Source organism: Mirounga leonina, unplaced genomic scaffold (genome assembly GCF_011800145.1).
Source record: "Mirounga leonina isolate KUSES-001 unplaced genomic scaffold, KU_Mleo_1.0 Mir_93, whole genome shotgun sequence".
Taxonomy (NCBI): domain Eukaryota; kingdom Metazoa; phylum Chordata; class Mammalia; order Carnivora; family Phocidae; genus Mirounga; species Mirounga leonina.
Genome location: NW_023270854.1, coordinates 38,734,425 through 38,757,917, shown reverse-complemented (window position 1 = coordinate 38,757,917; position 23,493 = coordinate 38,734,425). Strand labels below are relative to the sequence as shown.

Here is a 23,493-nt window from a genome sequence, read left to right as displayed (position 1 = left end):
TTAGTGCAAAATTTTGGGTAAGACATCATCAAATAAGAGATAATAGTTGAGTCAGAAAGCAGTCATTAATATCAATAAGCTAAACTGAATTCACACAGTGTGCAAGGTAAAAGCATCTTAGTAGAGATGGCCTCCTCAGAGGAAATGGTTTGACAATAAAGCTCAGATTGGAAAAGACTGAGGGAGAAGAATCCAAATCACAAAATTAGGCCAAGTAAAGAGTTTGACATGTCACAGAAGGTGACCAGGATGCAAAGAAGTAGCATGAAGTAATGGGCAGCAAAAATGAAGTGAACATTGCAAAACAGATGGAAGATAGAAATAAGTATATAATGCGTAAGTTCACTAAACTTTAAGATAATAACAGTGCTTGTTCTGGAAGCACTGCTCTACTGTCAATTTATGCTTATCCTAGTGTCTATAAAATGCCAGCATATAGCAAACAAGAACCATCTAAAACTTAAACCTGAACTTCTAACCAAAGGGGATGAACAGCATAGAAAATTTTCATAATGCTAATTAACTAAACATTCTCTCAATTTGTGAACCCCAGAAAAAAGGGTATATAATGTGGCTATGCAAATTTGTTTTGTTTCTAAGAAAGATATAAAAGTAATACAGGCATGCTTCATTTTATTGAGTTTTGCTTTATTGCACTTTGCAGATATTGTGTCTTTTTGCAAATTGAAGGTTGGTGGCAACGCTGCAACAAGCAAGTCTATCAGTGCCATTTTCCCAACAGCATGTGCTCACTTCATGTTCTGTGTCACATTTTTTTTTCATTTTTAAAAATTTTTTATTGTAATGTTAATCACCATACATTACATCATTAGTTTTTAATGTAGTGTTCCATGATTCACTGTTTGTGCATAACACCCAGTGCTCCATGCAGAGCATGCCCTCTTTAATACCCATCACCAGGCTAACCCATCCTCCCACCCCCCTCCCCTCTAGAACCTTCAGTTTGTTTTTTAGAGTCCATTGTCTCTCATGGTTCGTCTCCCCCTCCAATTTCCCCCCCTTCATCCTTCCCCTCCTGCTATCTTCTTTTTTTTTTTTCTTAACATATATTGCATTATTTGTTTCAGAGGTACAGATCTGTGATTCAACAGTCTTGCACAATTCACAGCGCTCACCATAGCACATACCCTCCCCAATGTCTATCACCTAGCCACCCCATCCCTCCACCCACCCCCACTCCAGCAACCCTCAGTTTGTTTCCTGAGATTAAGAATTCCTCATATCAGTGAGGTCATATGATACATGTTTTTCTCTGATTGACTTATTTTGCTCAGCATAACACCCTGCAGTTCCATCCACATCATTGCAAATGGCAAGATCTTATTCCTTTTGATGGCTGCATAATATTCCATTATATATATACCACATCTTCTTTATCCATTCATCTGTTGATGGACATCTTGGCTCTTTCCACAGTTTGGCTATTGTGGACATTGCTGCTATAAGCATCGGGGTGCACATACCCCTTCGGATCCCTACATTTGTATCTTTGGGGTAAATACCCAGTAGTGCAATTGCTGGATCATATGGTAGCTCTATTTTCAACTTTCTGAGGAACCTCCATACTGTTTTCCAGAGTGGTTGCACCAGCTTGCATTCCCATCAACAGTGTAGGAGGGAGCCCCTTCCTCCGCATCCCCGCCAACATCTGTCGTGTTAGTTTTAGCCATTCTGACTAGTGTGAGGTGGTATCTCATTGAGGTTTTGATTTGGATTTCCCTGATGCCGAGCGATGTTGAGCACTTTTTCATGTGTCTGTTGGACATTTGGATGTCTTCCTTGGGAAAATGTCTGTTCATGCCTTCTGCCCATTTCTTGATTGGATTATTTGTTCTTTGGGTGTTGAGTTTAATAAGTTCTTTATAGATTTTGGATACTAGTCCTTTATCTGATATGTCATTTGCAAATATCTTCTCCCATTCTGTCGGTTGTCTTTTGGTTTTGTTGACTGTTTCTTTTGCTGTGCAAAAGCTTTTTATCTCAATGAAGTCCCAATAGTTCATTTTTGCCCTTGCTTCCCCTGCCTTTGGCGATGTTTCTAGGAAGAAGTTGCTGTGGCTCAGCTCAAAGAGGTTGCTGCGGCTCAGGTTGAAGAGGTTGCTGCCTGTGTTCTCCTCTAGGATTTTGATGGACTCCTGTCTCACACTGAGGTCTTTCAACCATTTGGAGTCTATTTTTGTGTGTGGTGTAAGGAAATGGTCCAGTTTCATTCTTCTGCATGTGGCTGTCCAATTTTCCCAACACCATTTGTTGAAGAGACTGTCTTTTTTCCACTGGACATTCTTTCCTGCTTTGTCGAAGATGAGTTGACCATAGAGTTGAGGGTCCATTTCTGGGCTCTCTATTCTGTCCCACTGATCTATGTGTCTGTTTTTGTGCCAGTACCATACTGTCTTGATGATGACAGCTTTGTAATAGTGCTGGAAGTCCAGAATTGTGGTGCTGCCAGCTTTGCTTTTCTTTTTCAACATTCCTCTGGCTATTTGGGGTCTCTTCTGGTTCCATACAAATTTTAGGATGATTTGTTCCATTTCTTTGAAAAAAGTGGATGGTATTTTGATGGGGATTACATTGAATGTGTAGATTGCTCTAGGTAGCATTGACATCTTCACAATATTTGTTCTTCCAATCCATGAGCATGGAACATTTTTCCATTTCTTTGTGTCTTCCTCAATTTCTTTCATGAGTATTTTATAGTTTTCTAGGTACAGATCCTTTGCCTCTTTGGTTAGATTTATTCCTAGGTATCTTATGGTTTTGGGTGCAATTGTAAATGGGATCAACTCCTTAATTTCTCTTTCTTCTGTCTTGTTGTTGGTGTATAGGAATGCCACTGATTTCTGTGCATTGATTTTATATCCTGCCACTTGACTGAATTCCTGTATGAGTTCTAGCAGTTTTGGGGTGGAGTCTTTTGGGTTTTCCACATACAGTATCATATCATCTGCAAAGAGTGAGAGCTTGACTTCTTCTTTGCTGATTTGGATGCCTTTGATTTCTTTTTGTTGTCTGATTGCTGTGGCTAGGACTTCTAATACTATGTTGAATAGCAGTGGTGATAGTGGACATCCCTGCTGTGTTCCTGACCTTAGGGGGAAAGCTCTCAGTGTTTCCCCATTGAGAATGATATTCGCTTTGGGCTTTTCATAGATGGCTTTTATGATATTGAGGTATGTGCCCCCTATCCCTATACTCTGAAGAGTTTTGATCAAGAAAGGATGCTGTGCTTTGTCAAATGCTTTTTCTGCATCTATTGAGAGGATCATATGATTCTTGTTCTTTCTTTTGTTAATGTATTGTATCACATTGATTGATTTGTGGATGTTGAACCAACCTTGCAGCCCAGGGATAAATCCCATTTGGTCGTGGTGAATAATCCTTTTAATATACTGTTGGATCCTATTGGCTAGTATTTTGGTGAGAATTTTTGCATCCATGTTCATCAAGGATATTAGTCTGCAATTCTCCTTTTTGATAGGGTTTTTGTCTGGTTTTGGGATCAAGGTAATGGTTGCCTCATAAAATGAGTTTGGAAGTTTTCCTTCCATTTCTATTTTTTGGAACAGTTTCAGAAGAATAGGTATTAATTCTTCTTTAAATGTTTGGTGGAATTTCCCTCGGAAGCCATCTGGCTCTGGGCTTTCTGTGTCACATTTTGATAATTCTCATAATATCCCAAACTTTTTCATTATTATAATACTTCTTATGATGATTTGTGATCAGTGATCTTTGATGTTACTATTGTAATTGTTTTGGGGAACCACAAACCATGCCCCAAGAAGACAGCACACTTAATCAATAAATAATCCATGTGTTCTGAATGCGCCACGGACCAGCCATTATCCCACTCTCCTTTTCTCCCTCTCCTCAGGCCACCCTATTTCTTGAGACATAACAATATTCACGTTAGGCCATTTCATTAACCCGACAATGGCCTCTAAGTGTTTAGTTGAGAAAAAGAGTTGCTGGTCTCTCATTTTAAACCAAAAGCTAGAAATGATTAAGCTTAGTGAGGAAAGCATGTCAAAAACCAACATAGGCCAAAAACTAGGCTTCTTGCACCAAACAGCCAAGTTGTGAATGCAAAGGAAAAGTTCTTGAAGGAAATTAAAAGTGCTACTCCAGTGACTACCCAAATGATAAGAAAGCAAGAACAGCTATATTGCTGACCTGGAGAAAGTTTTAGGGTTATGTCAAACCAGCCACAACATTCCCTTAAGCCAAAGCCTAATCCAGAGCAGGGCCCTAAGTCTTTTCAAGGCTGAGAGAGGTGAGGAAGCTGCAGAAAAAAGTCTGAAGCTAGCAGAGGTTGGTTCATGAAGTTTACGGAAAGAAGCTGTATCCATAACATTGAAGTGCAAGGTGAAGCAGCAACTGCTGATGTAGAACCTGCAGCAAGCTATCCAGAAAATCTAGCTAAGATCATTTATGAAGATGACCACAGTAAACAAATGATTTTCAATGTAGATAAAACAGTCTTCTATTGGAAGAAGATGCCATGTAGGACTTTCACAGCTGAAGAGGAAAAGTCAATGACTGGCTCTAATTTTAAAGGACAGGATAACTCTCTGTGCTCTAGAAATGGAACAACAAACCTCGGATGACAGCACATCTGTTTACAACATGGTTTACTGAATATTTTCAGTAAATATTCTACTGTTGAGGCCTGCTCAGAAAAAAAGATTCCTCTCAAAATATTACTGCTTACTGATAATGAGCCTGATCACTCAAGAGCTCTGATAGACATGTACAACAAGATGAATGTTGTTTTCATGCCTACTAACACAACATCCATTCTGCAGCCCATGGATCAAGGAGTACTTTCAACTTTCAAGTCTTATTATTTAGGGAATACATTTTATAAGGCTATAGCTGTCATCGATAGTGATTCTTCTGATGGATCTGGGCAAAGTAAATGGAAAACCTTCTAGAAAGGATTCACCATTGTAGATGTCATTAACAAAGAACATTCGTGATTCGTGGGACAAGATCAAAATATTAACATTAGTAGGAGTTTGAAAGAAGTCGATTCCAACCTTCATGGATGACTTTGTGGGGTTTAAGACTTCAGTGGAGGAAGTTAACTGCAGATGTGATAGAAAGAGCAAAAGAACTAGAATTAGAAGTGGAGCCTAAAGATGTAACTGAATTGGCACAGTCTCATGATAAAACTTGAACAGATGAGGAGTTGCTTCTTATGGATGAGCTAAGAAAGTGACTTCTTGAGGTGGAAGCTACTCCTGGTGAAGATGCTGTGAAGATTGTTGAAATGACAACAAATGATCTAGAATATTAAAAACCTTAGTTGAATAGGCAGTGGCAGAGTTTGAGAAGATTGACTCCAATTTTGAAAGAAGTTGTACTGTGAGTAAAATGCTATCAAACAGCATCACATGCTACAGAAAAATGGCTTGTGAAAGAAAGAGCCAATCAATGTGGCAAACTTCAGTGTTGTCTTATTTTTAAAAAGTGCCACAGCCACCTCAACCTTCAGCAACCACCACTCTGATGGGTCAGTAGCCATCAGTATTAAGGTAAGACCCTCCACCAGCAAAGACTATGACTTGCTGAAAGTTCAGATGATGGTTAGTATTTTTTAGCAATGAAGTATTTTTACCTAAGGTATATACAGTTTTTTAGACATAATGCTATTACACACCTAGTAGTGCAAACATAACTTTTTTTTTGTGATATTCACTTTACTGCAGTTGTCTGGAACTGAACCCATGGTATCTCTGAGATATGCCTGAACTCAAAATTAATTATCCTGGATCTTGGGAATAGTAGTTCTTCTGCTTATAGGAATTAACATCTACCAAGTTATATACTAAAATAATAATTGCTATTATATATTCTTATATTAACCAGATTCTAATCTCTTATTTTAGTCTTTCCTAAAATAAAAATCTGTATGGGCTCAATCCTCTTAATACTTCTGAAATCCAACAAATCATATATAAATTTGAGACAATGACTGTGTACAAAACAAACAAACAAAAATCCATGTTTTATTTTCCTTCTAAGTGCCATTATAATGGTTGAATGATTAAAGACTTAGTGGGCAGGAAAATACTGGTTAAAATAGAACTTATCACTTTTTTTTTTTACATAGATGCCCAGATCAAAAATTGAAACTTTACCTCTAGGAGACATACAGGGGAAACCATAAGTGAAACCTGAATAGTGAGTATTCACCAATGATTCAGGTTGAGTGGATGATATCTGTACTTAGACTTTCTGACTGAGCCTAAAATAAAGCTCAACACTCCCAAGTCTTTTGTTTTCTTCTTGGCTATCACGAAAAAATAGTGCAGTTCTTGAGGGGTGCAGTCTTATATTGGGACACAGATTTTATAGGATTGAAGATCTATGAGTTCACAATCAAATATCACTAAATATATGCAGTCAAAACAATGAGATTCAGAGAAACAAACAAAAATTCCAATTATGTATAACCTTCGAAATCTTCAGATACACATACAGAAAATGAAATACTATGTACAAAATGTTTAAGGATATAAAAGAAGGAATTACATGCTATATGATAATGAAATGACAACTCCAAATTTCTGGGTGAAGGTACATGGCAGCATATATGTTTAGGTCCAGGAAAACAGAACAACTGCAATGAAAAGACATTTTAGATACACTAAAACTGAGTTTATGTCCTATGTTCCTACTAGAAAAGATGTAATTCAGGGAGAAGTAAAATGATCCCAGAGAGAAGATCTAAGTTGCAGGTAAGAATGATGAACAATAACAAAAAATGGTAAATATATAGATAAAATAAAACAAATATTGTGAGTACAAAATAAAAATAACATAAACAATGCTAATAAAATAATATCAAACCTGAGAATTAAAAGAAAGAAACTAAAATGCTTTCCAACAATAATATGTATGTCCAGAGATCAGTAGTAAAAATTAAAATGCTCTAATTCATTGTATTGTATGGTACTCAAAATAGTCACTGTACTAAAAAATATGAAGCATATTTTGTTAAGACAAATGTACATAGGAAAATTTAAAGTGTAATAATAAAAATAAATTTCAAGTAACATGTTAGAGATAGTGTTTGACCTTCAAAGTAAAGAAAGAATGAAAAGAAAAAAAAGCAAAGACTCCTCAGTCAATTAAAAAGTCAAGTTGAAAGAAAAAGGAAGCAATAGGAAAGCAGGACAATTACAAAACAAAAAGATAAAAGAAAGAAGCACACATATTTAAGTGATTACAGTACCCATCTATGGATTACACTCATTACTTAAGATAGAAGATTAGATTTTAAAATCTGTGGCTACATATAACTACGAGACACACACTAATATCTAAGACATAAAAGATTGAACTAAATAATAAAAAATAATATGCTAGGCAGATATTAGTCCAATGTAATCTTAGGTATACTAGGCAAGAGAGACTTTAAGACCAATAGCATTATTTGATGTAAAGATTATTAATATATGTAAACTTAAAAATAGTTTTTCAATTAACTAGACACATATATTAAAAAATACTTTTATGGAACTTATATGTCCTAAGAACAGAAATTAACAAATGTGTCAACACATAAGAGATTTCAACATAGCCACCTGTTTTGGCAAATCACACATTAAAATAATGATGATTAACAGGCTTAACAATCTTGATCTCTAGCAAATACATGTACATATAATATACATGTATGCATAATATAATAAAATTTATAATTATACATTTATATAATATATTCTACAAATATAAGCAAATGCACACATAGACACACATGCCCTAAATCATAAATCACACCATCTTCTTAAGCATACATAAAACACTAAAACTTGAAACTTTTATAAATTAAAACATAACAATGTACTCTGAGAAACAAACTGAGGGTTCTAGAGGGGAGGTGGGTGGGGGATGGGTTAGTCTGGTGATGGGTATTAAAAAGGGCATGTACTGCATGCAGCACTGGGTGTTATACGCAAACAATGAATCATGGAACACTACATCAAAAACTAATGATGTAATGTATGATGATTAACATAACATAATAAAAAAAACATAATGTATAACATTGTCAATTCTGGCAAATTAACCTATAGCTACGAGGTCATTCTCATCAACGGCATTTTGGGAAACTTAAAAAAGAAGTTGATTAAAAATCAATTTTTAAGAGCAAATAACAAAAATAGCCAAGACATTCTACAAGGAGATCAAGTTGGAAATAGCTGAGCTGCAATATATCAAGATTTGATACAAAGATATTAATTAAATCAGTATGTTTTGACATAGGAATAGACATACTAATCAATAGAACAAAACAGAGAGCCAGAAATCTACACATATATCGAACCTGGAATCACAAAAGGTTTGGCATTACAGATCAGTGAGGAATGGAAAAGCTACTAATTTTTAGTTGATTTTGAATGTAAAAAATGATCCAATTTTCATACTAAATGTAAAAATAAATTCTATATGTATTAAAAACTTAAATGTGAAAGGAAAATTAAAAAAAAATTAGAAGTATAAGAAAATGTCTTTATATACATAAAGGAAAAGATTTTTAAATTCTACTTTATCAGAACTTTGTTCATCAAAAAGCAGCATAAAAGTGAAAAGATAAGCCATAATTGGGAAAAGATATTTGCCACATACATAACCAACCAAATATTAGCCTCTAGAATATATCTATAAATATATATGAGCAACACCAATATAAGAAAGAAAAAAGTTATAAAGCTCAATGATAAAATGGACAACAGACATTTCTTCACAAAGAAAACACAATTTATTAATATTAGGAAAAGGAAAGTTAATAACACAATGAGACACTCTTGATACCCATTAGATTATGGGTAATTATCTGCTTTAAATAAAAATAAAAACAATAATAACAGTGTATATATTATTTTTATTATTATTAATATTTGGTGAGCATTTGCTAAGTATTAGGCACTGTGAAGAACACTTGTATCTTAGTTTTTTTAATGTAAAATGTGTAGTGTTCTCATTTTATAGGATAGAAAAAGGGTGTTTAGCAAGATTAATAAGTAACTTGGGGTGAGGAAGTTCAAGATGGCAGTATAGGAAGATCCTGAGCTCACTTCCTCCCATGGACACACCAAATCTCCAGCTACATATATGGATCATTTCCCTCTGAAAAAGATCTGAAAACAGATTGTCTATAACAAAGGAAAAAAGGACCACATTGAGACAGGTGGGAGAGGCAGAGGCTCTTGCAGAAAATCCCACATCCTGTAAAGCAATGCACAATAGTGAGGGATCTCATCAAATAACTGCTTCTCCTGGAGGAGTGAAATGTTGGTGCTCCACATCAGGCACCCAGGCCCCTGGGATCTCCACTGGCAAAATGAGCCCCTAGAACACCTGGCTTGGAAAACCGATGGGGCTAATATCCAGGGGTCCCAAACAGATTTCCCTCTTGGAGGGCTTGTGTGCAGTCTAGTTCACCTGGAGACCCACTGAAAAAAAAGTGGTTTGAGAAGCACCTAGACTATATGTGAGAGAGATTCATTTGCTGAGCTGGGGGCATCAACTGGAGAAGTGAGGGATAGTTGAGATGCTCTCTAAAGATGGAGGCATGGCAGATGTTATTGTTGCAGTCTCCACATAACCTGCTAGTACAGGCAGCAAGATCAGACACAGTACCCTCCCACCACCTTGCGGGGATGAGTGGGGGTGCACTGTCATGGCATTTGCTGAGGCAGGAGACCATGGGCATTTGCAGCACTCCTTCATCCCCTGGCTGGGGCTCATAAGTGTGAGTGGTTGTGAGATTCTTTGGTACCCAGCCTAAAGTGAACATATGCACACAGACAAGGCACTTTCCCACTGCCTTTCTGCAGCTGGCGAGTATGCCCTAGCCCCATCACTCTCCTGCTTTCTTGCTAAAGCCAACAGATATACACAATCCACAAAGGAGATACCTCTTGATTGGCTCTGTTGACCAAGAGGACTGGCATTCCAGAGCTCCAGGAGATTGTAACAGTTGGAAAGATAGTTCTTGGTGGGCCACAAAACCCAGGGCATAGAGAGAATACTGAAACACACCACCAGTGTTCCTGTGAAAAAGACCTATTTACTTACAGTGGAGCTTCAGCCTGAGGGGTGGGCCTCAGGTTTCCCACACTCTAGAGGCTAAGAAGGCAAGGAACATAAGCAGGGAGACACACTTTGGCCTTGCTATAGCTTGATGAGACTTCACAAAAAGGAGATTATACACTCACCCGGAGCCCAAAGTTTTGCAAAGTTTGCCCAGAGTATACCTCCAGATCCTCTAGTCCAGAGGACAGCAGGGATTACCACTGCAGCCCCACAGGACTGCATAAATTTGAATACTTTAAAAGCTGCTGCGTGAGGGTCTGGTTCAAATCAGCTTACTCCAGGTGCTAAAGGAAACTCCTCCTCTTGGATCGCTGACAGATCTTGGCAGAACCTCTAAAGGAGGGCATTTCAAGAATAAATCATGCAGTGTAGACAATCACAAAGGTTAAAGAGATAAGGGCAAAGAGCTAGGGCAAAATTAAATGAGAAGGGCATCATTTACACAAGGCCATTCCTTCAAGACTGAGAGATGTAGCTATTTCACACATACATAGTAACAAAGAGAGTCAAGCAAAATGAGGAACAGAGAAATATGTTCCAAACAAAAGAACAAAATAAAACCTCAGAAAAAGACCTTAATGATATGGAAATAAGTAATCTACCTGATAAAGAATTCAAAGTAATGATAATAAAGATGCTCACTGAACTTGGGCAACAAATGGATGAACACTCAATAAAGAACTGAGAAAGAGACAGAAAATATAAGAAGGTACCAAACAGAAGTGACAGGACTGAAGAATAAAACTGAAAACTGAAACCAAACTGAAAAATGCACTTGCAATGGGGGAGGGGTGGTGGGGGTTGGGGGGTGGTGTTCAACTGGATGAAATAGAAGAACAGATCACTAAGCTGGAAGACAGAGCAGAGGAACTAACCCAGAGGGAGCAGCAAAAAGAAAAAAGAATTTTAAAAATAACGATAACTTAAGGGACCTGTGGAACAATATCAGGTGCAATAACATTAGCATTATAGGGATCCCAGAAGAAAAAGAGAGAAAGGGATAGAAAACTTATTTGAAGAACTAAGGGCTGAAAACTTCCCTAGCCTTGGGGTGGAAACAGGCATCCAGATTCAGGAATCCCAGAGAGTTCCAACTAAGTGGAACCCAAAGAGACCCACACCAAGACACATTATAATTAAATTGTCAAAATTTAAAGACAGAGAATCTTTAAAGCAGTGAGAGAAAAAGAAATTGTTACATACACACAAGGGAAACCCCAAACTCAGCAGGATTCTCAGCAGAAAGTTCGCAAGCCAGAGTAGAATGACATATTCAGAGGTCTGAAAGAAAAAAACAAAAACAAAAACAAAACACTTCCAACTAAGAATATTTTACCCAACAAGCTGATCATGCAGATTTGAAGGACATATAGAGTTTTCTAGACAAACAAAACCTAAAGGAGATCCTCACTAGTATACTAAACTAGCCTTACAAGACATATTCAAGGGACTTCTTTAAGCTGAAAAGAAATGGCACCAAGTAATAACAGGAAAACATATGAAAGTAAAAATCTCATTGAAAAAAGTAAATATATGGTAAAGATAGTGGATTAATCAGGATGCCTGGGTGGCTCAGTTGTTTAAGTGTCTGCCTTTGGCTCAGGTCATGATCTCAGGGTCCTGGGATCAAGTCCTGCATCAGGCTCCTTGCTCAGCGGGGAGCCTGCTTCTCCCTCTACCTGCTGCTCCCCCCTGCTTGTGCTCTCTCTCTGTCTCTGACAAATGAATAAATAAAATCTTAAAAAAAAAATGGTGGATTAATCACATACAAAGCTACTAAGAAGGTTAAAAGACAAGGGTAGTAAAATTAACTAAAACTATAGTAATTAGTTAAGGGGTAAATAAAATAAAAAGATGTTGGGGTGTCTGGGTAGCTCAGTCAGTTGAGTGTCTGACTCTTGACCTCAGGGTTGTGAGTTCAAGCCCCATGTTCAAGCCCCAAGCTCCATGCCCAACATGGAGCCTACTTAAAAAATAATAAATAAATAAATAAATGAAAAGGATGAAAAAAGTGACATCAAAAATGTAAAATGTGGAGGAAGAAGTAAAAATATAGAGTTTTGAAATGTGCTCAAATTTAAGTTGCTGTGAATTTAAAATAGACATATACATAGGATGATATAGGTAAACCTCATACAAAAGGACACAAAAGGTTTACAGGCAAAACCACAGAGCAAAAACTTATAGTGTATACACAAAAGACAATGAAAAAGGAATATAACATAACACTAAAGAAAGTCATCAAACCACAAGGGAAGAGAGAAAGAGAAGAAAAGAACAGAGAACTACAAAAACAGAAAGAAAACAATCAACAAAGTGGCAATAAATATACTCCTATCAATAATTGCTTTAAATATGATGGACTAAAGTCTCCAATCAAAAGACATAGAGTGGGGCGCCTGGGTGGCTCAGTTGGTTAAGCGACTGCCTTCGGCTCAGGTCATGATCCTGGAGTCCCGGGATCGAGTCCCACATCAGGCTCCCTGCTCAGCAGGGAGTCTGCTTCTCCCTCTGACCCTCCTCCCTCTCATGCTCTCTGTCTCTCATTCTCTCTCTCGCAAATAAATAAAAATCTTAAAAAAAAAAAAAGACATTTAGTGGCTGAATGGATATAAAAGGACACATCTATATGCTGCCTCTAAGAGACTTAGTTCAGAAGTAAGGAACAAGATAGGGATGTCCACTCTCACCATTACAATTTTTTTTAAATTTTTTATTGTTATGTTAATAACCATACATTACATCATTAGTTTTTGATGTAGTGTTCCATGATTCATTGTTTGCGTATAACACCCAGTGCTCCATGCAGAGCATGTCCTCTTTATACCCATCACCAGGCTAACCCATCCTCCCACCCCCCTCCCCTCTAGAACCCTCAGTTTGTTTTTCAGAGTCCATCGTCTCTCATGGTTCGTCTCCCCCTCTGATTTCCCCCCTTCATTCTTCCCCTCCTGCTATCTTCTTCTTCTTCTTTTTTTTTTAAATATATATTGTATTATTTGTTTCAAAGGTACAGATCTGTGATTCAACAGTCTTGCACAATTCACAGCACTCACCATAGCACATACCCTTACTATTTAACACAGTACTGGAAATCTTAGCCTCAGCAATCAGACAACAACAACAACAAATAAAAGGATCCAAATCAGCAAGGAAAAAGTCAAACTTCCACTATTTGCAGATGACATAATACTCTATGTAGAAAACTTGAAAGATCACCAAAAAATTGCTAGAACTAATATATGAATTCAGCAAAGTCACAGCATATAAAATCATTGTACAGAAATCTGTTGCCTTTCAATACACCAATAATGAAGTAGCAGAAAAAGAAATCAAGGAATCGATCTCACTTACAATTGCATCAAAAACCATAAAATACCTAGGAATAAACCTAAACAAAGAAGTAAAAGATCTGTACTCTGAAAACTATAGAACACTTATGAAAGAAATTGGAGAGGACACAAAGAAATGGAAAAACATTCCATGATCATGGATTGGAAGAACATTGTTAAAATGTCTAAAGCAATCTACACATTTTTTTTAAATGTAAATTTTAGTTAGTGAACATACAGTGCAATACTGGTTTCTGCAGGAGATTCAGTGATTCATCACTTGTATACAACTAATCTTCGACAAAGCAGGAAAGAATACCCAATGGAAAGAAGACAGTGTATTCAACAAATAGCATTGGGAAAATTGGACAGGAACCTGCAAAAGAATGAAACTGGGCCACCTTCTTACACCATACAGAAAAATAAATTTTAAATGGATGAAAGACCTAAATGTGAGTCTTGAAACCATAAAATCCTAGAGGAGAACACAGGCAGCAACCTCTTTGACCTTGGCAATAATAACTTCTTACAAGTCACTGGTGGCAAGGGAAACAAAAGCAAAAATGAACTATTAGGACTTCATCAAGGTAAAAATCTTCTGCACAGTGAAGGAAACAATCAATAAAACTAAAAGGCTATCTTCAGAATGGGAGAAGATATTTGCAAATGACATATCTGATAAAGGGTTAGTATCCAAAATCTATAAAGAACTTATCAGACTCAACATCCCCCCCAAAATAATCCAGTTAAGAAATGGGCAGAAGATATGAACAGACGTTTTTCTAAAGAAGACATCCAGATGGCTTATAGATACATGAAAAGATGCTCAACATCATCATCAGGGAAATACAAATCAAAACCACAATGAGATACCACCCCCCATCTGTCAGGATGGCTAAAATTAACACAAGAAACAACAGGTGTTGGCAAGGATGTGGAGAAAGGGAACTCTTTTACATTGTTGGTGGGAATGCAAACTGGTGCAGCCACTCTGGAAAACAGCATGGAAGTTCCTCAAAAAGTTAAAAATAGAACTCCCCTATGATCTAGCAATTGCACTACCAGGTATTTACCTAAAGGATATAAAAATACAGATTTGAAGGGGTACATGCACCATGATGTTTATAGCAGCAGTATAAAAAATAGCCAAATAGGAAAGAGCCTAAATGTCCATTGACTGATGAATGGATAAAGAAGATGTGGTATATATACATAATGGAATATTACTCATCCATCAAAAAGAATGAAATCTTGCCAATCTCAATCATGTGGATGGAGATAGAATGTATTATGTTAAGTGAAATAAGTCAGTCAGAGAAAGACAAGTACCATGATTTCACTTATATGTGGAATTTAAGAAACAAAACAGATGAACATATTGAAGGGGGTAAGAAAAGAGCGAGGGAAACAAACCATAAAAGATTCTTAATGATAGAGAACAAACTGAGGGTTGATGGAGGGAGGTGGGTGGGGGATGGGCTAGATTGGTGATGGGTATTAAGGAGGGCACTTGTTATGAGAACACTGGGTGTTGTATGTAAGTGATGAATTGCTGAATTCTACTCCTGAAACCAATATTGCACTGTGTGTTGACTAGCCAGAATTTCAATAGAAATTTGAAGAAAAATAAAAGAAAGTGGAAGGATGAAAAAAATATTTCATTCAAATGGAAATGAAAAAAAGATGATGTAACTATACTCTTTACAGACAAAGAAGACTTTAAACCAAAGACCGTAATAGAAGACAAAGAGAGTCTCTGCATAATGATAAAGGGGTCAATCCAGAAAGAAGTATAACATTTATAAATATATATGCACCCAATATAGGAACACCTAAATATATAAAGCAAATATTAACAGACCAAAAGAGAGAAATTGACAGTAATACCAATAATAATAGATTTTAACACCCAAATTATGTCAACAGACTGATCATACAGACAGAAAATCTATAAGGAAACATCAGCTTTAAATCATACAAAAGACCAGATGGACTTAATAGATATACTCTGAACATTCCATCCAAAAGCAGTAGAATATACGTTCTTCTCAGGTACACCTGAAACATTCTCCAGGATAGCTCACATGCTAGACCACAAAACAAGTCTCAAATAATTCAAGACTAAAATTACAATGGTATGAAACTAGAAATCAGTCACAAGAAGAAAACTGGGAAAACTACAAATAAGTGGAGATTAAATAACATGTTACTGAACAACTACTGAAATCATAGAGGAAACCAAAGGAGAAATAAAAAAATACCCAGAAACAAATGAAACAGAAATATGACATATCAAAGTCTATGGAATGCAGCAAAAGCAGTTCTAAAAAGGAAGTTTATAGAAATATAGGCCTACCTCTAGAAACAAGGAAAATCTCAAATAAATAATTTAACTTTATATCTAAATGAATAAAAAAGAAAAAAAACCCAAGAATAGTAGAAAGAAGGAAATAATAAAGATCAGAGTGGAAATAAATGAAATATAAACTAAAAAGATAATAGATCAATGAAATTAATAGTTCTTTTTTTTTAAAAAAGATAAACAAAATTGACAAACCTTTAGCTAGACTTAACAGGAAAAAAACAGAGAGAGCTCAATAAATAAAATTAGAATTGAAAGAGAAGTTATAACTGATACCAAAGAAAAACAAAGGATCCTAAGAGTCTACTATGAACATTTATATACCAATAAATTTGACAATCTAGAAGAAATGAGTAAATTCCTAGAAGTTTACAATCTTCCATGACTAAATCATAAATAAATAGAAAATTGAATAGACCAATTACTAGTAAGGTGATTGAATAAGTAATCAAAAACCTCTAAATGAACAAAAGTCCAGGACTAGAGGACTTCACTGGTAATTTCTTATCAAACATTCAAAGATTTAATACCTGTCCTCAAACTCTTCCAAAAAATGGAAGAGGAAGGAAAGCTCCTAAACTCATTTTATGAGGCTAGCATTGCCCTGATACCAAAAACCAGCCAAGAACCCTACGAAGAAAAGAAAATAACAGGCCAATATCCCTGATGAACACAGATGCAGAAATCCTCAACAAAATAATTAGCAAACCAAATTTAATAATACATTAAAAGGATCATACACCATGATCAAATGGGATTTATTCCAGGGAGTCAAGGTAGTTCTACGTCCACAAATCAATGTGATACACCACATTAACAAAATGAAAAAAAATATGAAAAAAAATACAATCATCTCAATAGATGCAGATAAAGCATTTGACAAAGTTCAACTCATTTATGATTAAAAACTCTCAATCAAGTAGGCATAGAGAGAATGTACCTTAACATAATAAAAGCCATATATGACAAACCCACAGCTAACACCATACTCAATGGTGAAAGCTGAAAGCTCTTCCTCTAGGATCAGGAATGAGAAAGAACGCCCACTATTTTCACTTCTATTCAACATAGTATTAGGAGTATTATGCCAATAGGTCAAGAAAAAGAAATAGAAGGCATCCAAATTAGAAAAAAGTAGAAGTAAAAGTGTCACTACTTGCAGATGTCATGATACTTTTATGGAAAACCTAAAGACTATACCAAAAAATGTAAGAATAAATGAATTCAGTAAAGTTATAAAAAAAACAAGATCAAGGCGACCCCCGCACCTCTGTGAACATGGCGCTGCGAGCGGTGCGGAGCATGCGGGCTGTGGCCTGCAGTCTGCGCGTCGCCTCCGCGCCCGCCGCACCCTGCCTGCCGCGGCCCTGGGGGCTGAGGGCGGGCGCTGTCCGGACACTGCGCACGGGCTCCGCTCTGCTCTCCGTGCGTAAATTCACAGACAAACATGAATGGATAACAACAGAAAATGGTATTGGAACAGTGGGAATCAGCAATTTTGCACAGGAAGCTCTGGGAGATGTTGTTTACTGTAGTCTGCCTGAAGTTGGGACAAAACTGAACAAACAAGATGAGTTTGGTGCTTTGGAAAGTGTGAAAGCTGCTAGTGAACTCTATTCGCCTTTATCAGGAGAAGTAACTGAAATTAATGAAGCTCTTGCAGAAAATCCAGGACTTGTCAACAAATCTTGTTACGAAGATGGTTGGCTGATCAAGATAGCACTCAGTAATCCTTCAGAACTGGATGAATTAATGAGTGAAGAAGCATATGAGAAATACATAAAATCTATTGAGGAATGAAAATGGAACCCCTAAATAAACTAGTATGAAACAACTTAATCTAGCAAAGTTGTCTTAAATTAGTGGTACACAGAGATTTAAAATAGCAACTATTAGCAATACCAGTGGAGAAAGAAACTACTTGCAACAATGCTAATGGAAGAAAATACCCCTTAACTTTATAATGATTGCAGAAAAACACAACATGCATCTGTTTTGCAACACCCTCTGATTTTTATGCTCCAGTTATAATATTCAGAATACTGAAATTATCTTGGTTAAAAACTAGTTATAAAAATTATGTAATTCAAGGATGACATTGTTACCTTAAGCCTTAAGCTTACATCTATCCCTGGATGGGGGTCAAAATGCTTAAATAATCTTTCCATTGGAAATAACTGGCAGTAGAGAAAGGTTTGTTAGTTGTAATGTGCCAGATAAAGAACAATACTACCTTAATTTTGCAATATACTGCACTTGCTGGTGCTATTTTTATACAATGAAGCAACAGCCTTGCAGGCAGATAGTTTAATAAAACATTCAACTTCTTCGTTAAAAAAAAAAAAAAAAAAAAACAAGATCAATATACAAAAATCTACTGTGTTTCTATTTACTAATAACAAACTATCAGAAAGAGGAATCAAGAAAATATTCCCAGTCATAATTGTATCAAAAAAGAATACCTAAAAACAAATTTAACTAAGGCGATGAAAGACCTGCGCATGGAAAACTGTAAGACACTGATGAAAGAAATTGGAGACACAAATAAATGGAAAGATAGTCTGTGCTCATTGATTGGAATAATTAATATTGTTAAAATGTCCATATTACCAAAGCAGTCTACAGATGCAGTGCAATTCCTATCAAAATTCTAATATTACTCAGCCAACAAAAAGAATAAAATTTTGCCATTTGTAGGGACATGGATGGAGCTAGAGTGTATTATGCTAAGTGAAATAAGTCAGCCTGAGAAAGACAAATACCATATGATTTCACTCATTTGCGGAATTTAGGAAACAAAACAAATGAATGTGTAGGAAGGAGAAAAAAAAGGAGGGAGAAGGAGAGAGGTGGAGGCAAACCATAAGAGACTCTTAAAGACAGAGAACAAACTAAGGGGTGTGGGTGGGGGATGGACTAAATGGGTGATGGGTATTAAGGAGGGCACTTGTTATGATGAGCACTGGGTGTTATATGTAAGTGATGAATCACTAAATTCTACTCCTAAAATCAATATTATACTATATGTTAACTAATTAGAATTTAAATAACAGTTTGGAAGAAAAAAAATTCTAATGACACTTTTCACAGAACATAGAACAAATAATTCTAACATTTGTATGGAACCACAAAAAACCCTGAATAGCCAAAATACTTTCAAGAGAAAACAAAGCTGAAGGTATCATGATTCTTTGACTGCAAACAATTTAGGTTTACACCTAGAGGAATAGAAAAAGAACAAACAAAGCCCAAGGGTAGTAGAAAGAAGGAAATAATAAGATCAGAGCGGAAATAAATAAGAGACTAAAAAGATAATAGAAAAGATCAATGAAATTAATAGCTGCTTTTTAAAAAAAGATAAAATTGACAAATCTGTGTCCATCAATGGCTGAATGGGTAAAGAAGATGTGAGATATATGTATTTTATATAAACAAGGTGATATATAGATTATATATAAACAATGTGAGGGGGGGCGGAGCAAGATGGTGGAGGAGTAGGAGACCTGGATTTTGTCTCCTCTCAGGAATTCAGCTGGATAGGGATCAAACCATTCTGAACACCTACAAACTCAACAGGAGATTGAAGAAAAGAAGAGCAACAACTCTCTCATCAGAAAAGCGACCACTTTCTGGAAGGTAGGACGTGCGGAGAAGTGAATCCGTGGCGATATTCGGGAGGATAGACGGCGGGGGAGGGGCCTCCGTCAGCCGCTTCTGGCAAGTGATAGAACCACGGAGCACAAAATCGGAACTTTTAAAAGTCTGCTCCGCTGAGGGACGTCACTCGGGTGGCTAAGCGGGGGGTGGAACCCTCCGGGACAGTGTGGTCTCAGGACCCTCGGGGTCACAGAAAGACCGGGGGTGCCTGAGGGCGGCAGAGCTCCCAGGTATCGGAGCGGGGAAGCCGGCTGCAGAGGCGGAGGCCAGGCGCGGGCTCTCAGCTCGGGGTCGCCATAAACCGTGATCCGCGGCACAGTCAGGCCGCTGCTCCTCCAGCAGGGACCCAACAAGCGGCAGATCCGGGGAGACTCACCTTCCTCCCCCGGAAGGAGCCGCGCAGGAGTGCACTACGGGGATCTGCTGGGTTTGGAGACTCCACCCGGGGTCGGGTGCCTGAGATAGAAATGCGCGGTCACAGGCCGGGCGAACACGGAGTGCGGCCGGAGACCGGGGAGACGGGAGTGACTGACGGCTTTTCTCTGGGGGCTCACTGAGGAGCGGGGCCCCGAGTTCTCGGCTCCTCCAGAGCGGAGATTGGGAGGCCGCCATTTTCACTCTCCGCCTCCAAAGCTGTACGGAAAGCTCGCAGGGAACAAAAGCCCCGGAGAGCAAACCCGAGCAGATGACTTAGCCGGGAGGGGGCAAGGGCGGGGCAATTCCACCTCCGGCAGAGACATTTGGAAACCACGGCAACAGGCCCCTCCCCAGAAGATCAGCGAGAACAGCCCGCCAAGACCAAGTTTACCGATCAGTGAGAACGGCAGAACTCCAGCCCGGGAATACTGCACATAGAATTCACGGCTTTTTTACCATGATTCTTTAGTTTTTCAAAGTTAATTTTTTTTAACTGTCTTTTTGTCTTATTATTTCTTTTTGAATTTTTCTTTTTCCCTTTTTCAACCAACATCTTATCGATCCCTTTTTTTAAAAAAAAAAATTTTTTATTTTTCATTTTTAGAGTCATATTCTATCCCTTCATAGTAGTTACCCATATTTTTGGCTTATATATATAAGTTGTTCTCTCTTTAAAATTTTGAGATAGTTTCTTCTAACAGATTAAAATATACCCTAAATCTCTAGTATATGGTGCTTTCTATTCCCCTGCCTGATCACATCCTCTCCCTTTTTTTTTTCTCTTTTTAAATCCTCTTCTTTCTTTTTTCAAACAACTTCTTATCAATTCCTTTTATAACATTTTTTATAATTTCCATTTTTACAGTCATATTCCATCCCTTCATCATATCAACCCTTATTTTTGTACATATATAAGTTTTTCTTTCTTTAAAATTTTGGGAGGCACTTTCTTCTAAAAGACCAAAATACACCCCAAATCTAGTGTGTGGCACTGATCTATATACCATATAGATCATATTTGATCACATTCTAGTTTTCCTTTTGTTGTTGTTTTGTTTTGTTTGTTTTTGTTTTTATCTTTATCTTTTTTTTTTTTTTCTTTTTCTTTTTTCTCTCTTTCCCTTTCTTATCCCACTGCTTCAGGTCTTTTCTGATTTGTTTAGAGTATATTTTCTGGGGACGTGGTTATTCTGCTAGCATTTTGTTCTCTCATTAATCTATTCTCCTCTGCACAAAATGACAAGACGGAAAAAATCACCTCAACAAAAAGAACAAGAGGTAGTACCGACTGCCAGGGACCTACTCAATACAGACATTAGTACGATGTCAGATCTAGAGTTCAGAATCATCATTTTAAAGATACTAGCTGGGCTTGAAAAAAATATGGAAGTTATTAGAGAAACCCTTTCTGGAGAAGTAAAAGAGCTAAAATCCAACCAAGTAGAAATCAAAAAGGCTATTAATGAGGTGCAATAAAAAATGGGGGCGCTAACTGCTAGAATAAATGAGGCAGAAGAGAGAATCAGTAATATAGAAGATGAAATGATGGAAAATAAAGAAGCTGAGAAAAAGAGAGATAAACAACTACTGGATCACGAGGGCAGAATTCGAGAGATAAGCGATACCATAAGACGAAACAACATTAGAATAATTGGGATCCCAGAAGAAGAAGAAAAAGAGAGAGGGCCAGAAGGTATAATGGAGCAAATTATAGCGGAGAACTTCCCTAATTTGGGGAAAGAAACAGGCATGAAAATCCAGGAAGCACAGAGAACCCCTCTCAAAATCAATAAAAATAGGTCAACTCCCCGACATCTAATAGTAAAACTTACGAGTCTCATAGACAAAGAGAAAATCCTGAAAGCAGCTCGGGAGAAGAGATATGTAACCTACAATGGTAGAAACATTAGATTGGCAACAGACCTATCCACAGAGACCTGGCAGGCCAGAAAGGACTGGCAGGATATATTCAGAGCACTAAATGAGAAAAATATGCAGCCAAGAATACTCTATCCAGCTAGGCTGTCATTGAAAATTGAAGGAGAGATAAAAAGCTTCCAGGACAAACAAAAACTAAAGGAATTTGCAAACACAAAACCAGCCCTACAGGAAATCTTGAAAGGGGTCCTCTAAGCAAAGAGAGACCCTAAAAGCAACATAGACCAGAAAGGAACACAGACAATATATGGTAACAGTCACCTTACAGGCAATACAATGGCACTAAATTCCTATCTTTCAATAGTTACCCTGAATGTAAATGGGCTAAAGGCCCCAATCAAAAGACACAGGCTAACAGACTGGATTAAAAAACAAGACCCATCGATATGCTGTCTGCAAGAGACTCATTTTAGAACCAAAGACACCCCCAGATTGAAAGTGAGGGGGTGGAAAACCATTTACCATGCTAATGGACACCAAAAGAAAGCTGGGGTGGCAATCCTTATATCAGAAAAATTAGATTTTAAACCAAAGACTGTAATAAGAGATGAGGAAGGACACTATATCATACTTACAGGATCTATCCAACAAGAAGATCTAACAATTGTAAATATCTATGCCCCTAACATGGGAGCAGCCAATTATATGAGGCAATTAATAACAAAAGCAAAGAAACACGTCGACAACAATACAATAATAGTGGGGGACTTTAACATCCCCCTCACTGAAATGGACAGATCGTCTAAGCAAAAGATCAACAAGGAAATAAAGACTTTAAATGACACTGGACCAAATGGACTTCACAGACATATTCAGAACATTCCACCCCAAAGCAACGGAATACACATTCTTCTCTAGTGCCCATGGAACATTCTCCAGAATAGATCACATCCTAGGTCATAAATCAGGTCTCAACCGATACCAAAAGATTGGGATCATTCCCTGCCTATTTTCAGACCACAATGCTTTGAAACTAGAACTCAATCACAAGAGGAAAGTCGGAAAGAACTCAAATACATGGAGGCTAAGGAGCATCCTACTGAAGAATGAATGGGTCAACCAGGAAATTAAAGAAGAATTAAAAAAATACATGGAAACCAATGAAAATGAAAACACAACTGTTCAAAATCTTTGGGATGCAGCAAAGGCAGTCCTAAGAGGAAAGTATATAGCAATACAAGCCTTTCTCAAGAAACAAGAAAGGTCTCAAGTACACAACCTAACCCTACACCTAAAGGAGCTGGAGAAAGAACAGCAAATAAAGCCTAAACCCAGCAGGAGAAGAGAAATCATAAAGATCAGAGCAGAAATCAATGAAATAGAAACCAAAAGAACAGTAGAACAGATCAACGAAACTAGGAGCTGGTTCTTTAAAAGAATTAACAAGATTGATAAACCCCTGGCCAGACTTATCAAAAAGAGAAGAGAAATGACCCAAATCAACAAAATCATGAATGAAAGAGGAGAAATCACAACCAACACCAAAGAAATACAAACAATTATAAGAACATATTATGAGCAACTCTATGCCAGCAAATTAGATAACCTGGAAGAGATGGATGCATTCCTAGAGATGTATCAACTACCAAAACTGAACCAGGATGAAATAGAAAACCTGAACAGACCTATAACCACTAAGGAAATTGAAGCAGTCATCAAAAA

General features: G+C 37.2%; 2 protein-coding genes across 2 annotated transcripts in view; one reads left to right on the top strand and one right to left on the bottom strand.

The window, feature by feature from the left end:
* Positions 1-23,493, bottom strand: part of CCDC178 (coiled-coil domain containing 178) — a 375,512-nt gene that overhangs the window by 57,690 nt on the left and 294,329 nt on the right. The window lies entirely within an intron of this gene.
* On the top strand, positions 17,081-17,658 carry LOC118004509 (glycine cleavage system H protein, mitochondrial-like). Its single transcript, XM_034995884.1, has one exon. The coding sequence runs from the start codon at positions 17,098-17,100 to the stop codon at positions 17,617-17,619; it is 522 nt and encodes a 173-aa protein (XP_034851775.1). The 5' UTR covers positions 17,081-17,097; the 3' UTR covers positions 17,620-17,658.

Bases quoted from the DNA above. Each gene is read 5' to 3' on its own strand.
- LOC118004509 (XM_034995884.1), top strand. From the start codon at position 17,098: ATGGCGCTGCGAGCGGTGCGGAGCATGCGGGCTGTGGCCTGCAGTCTG.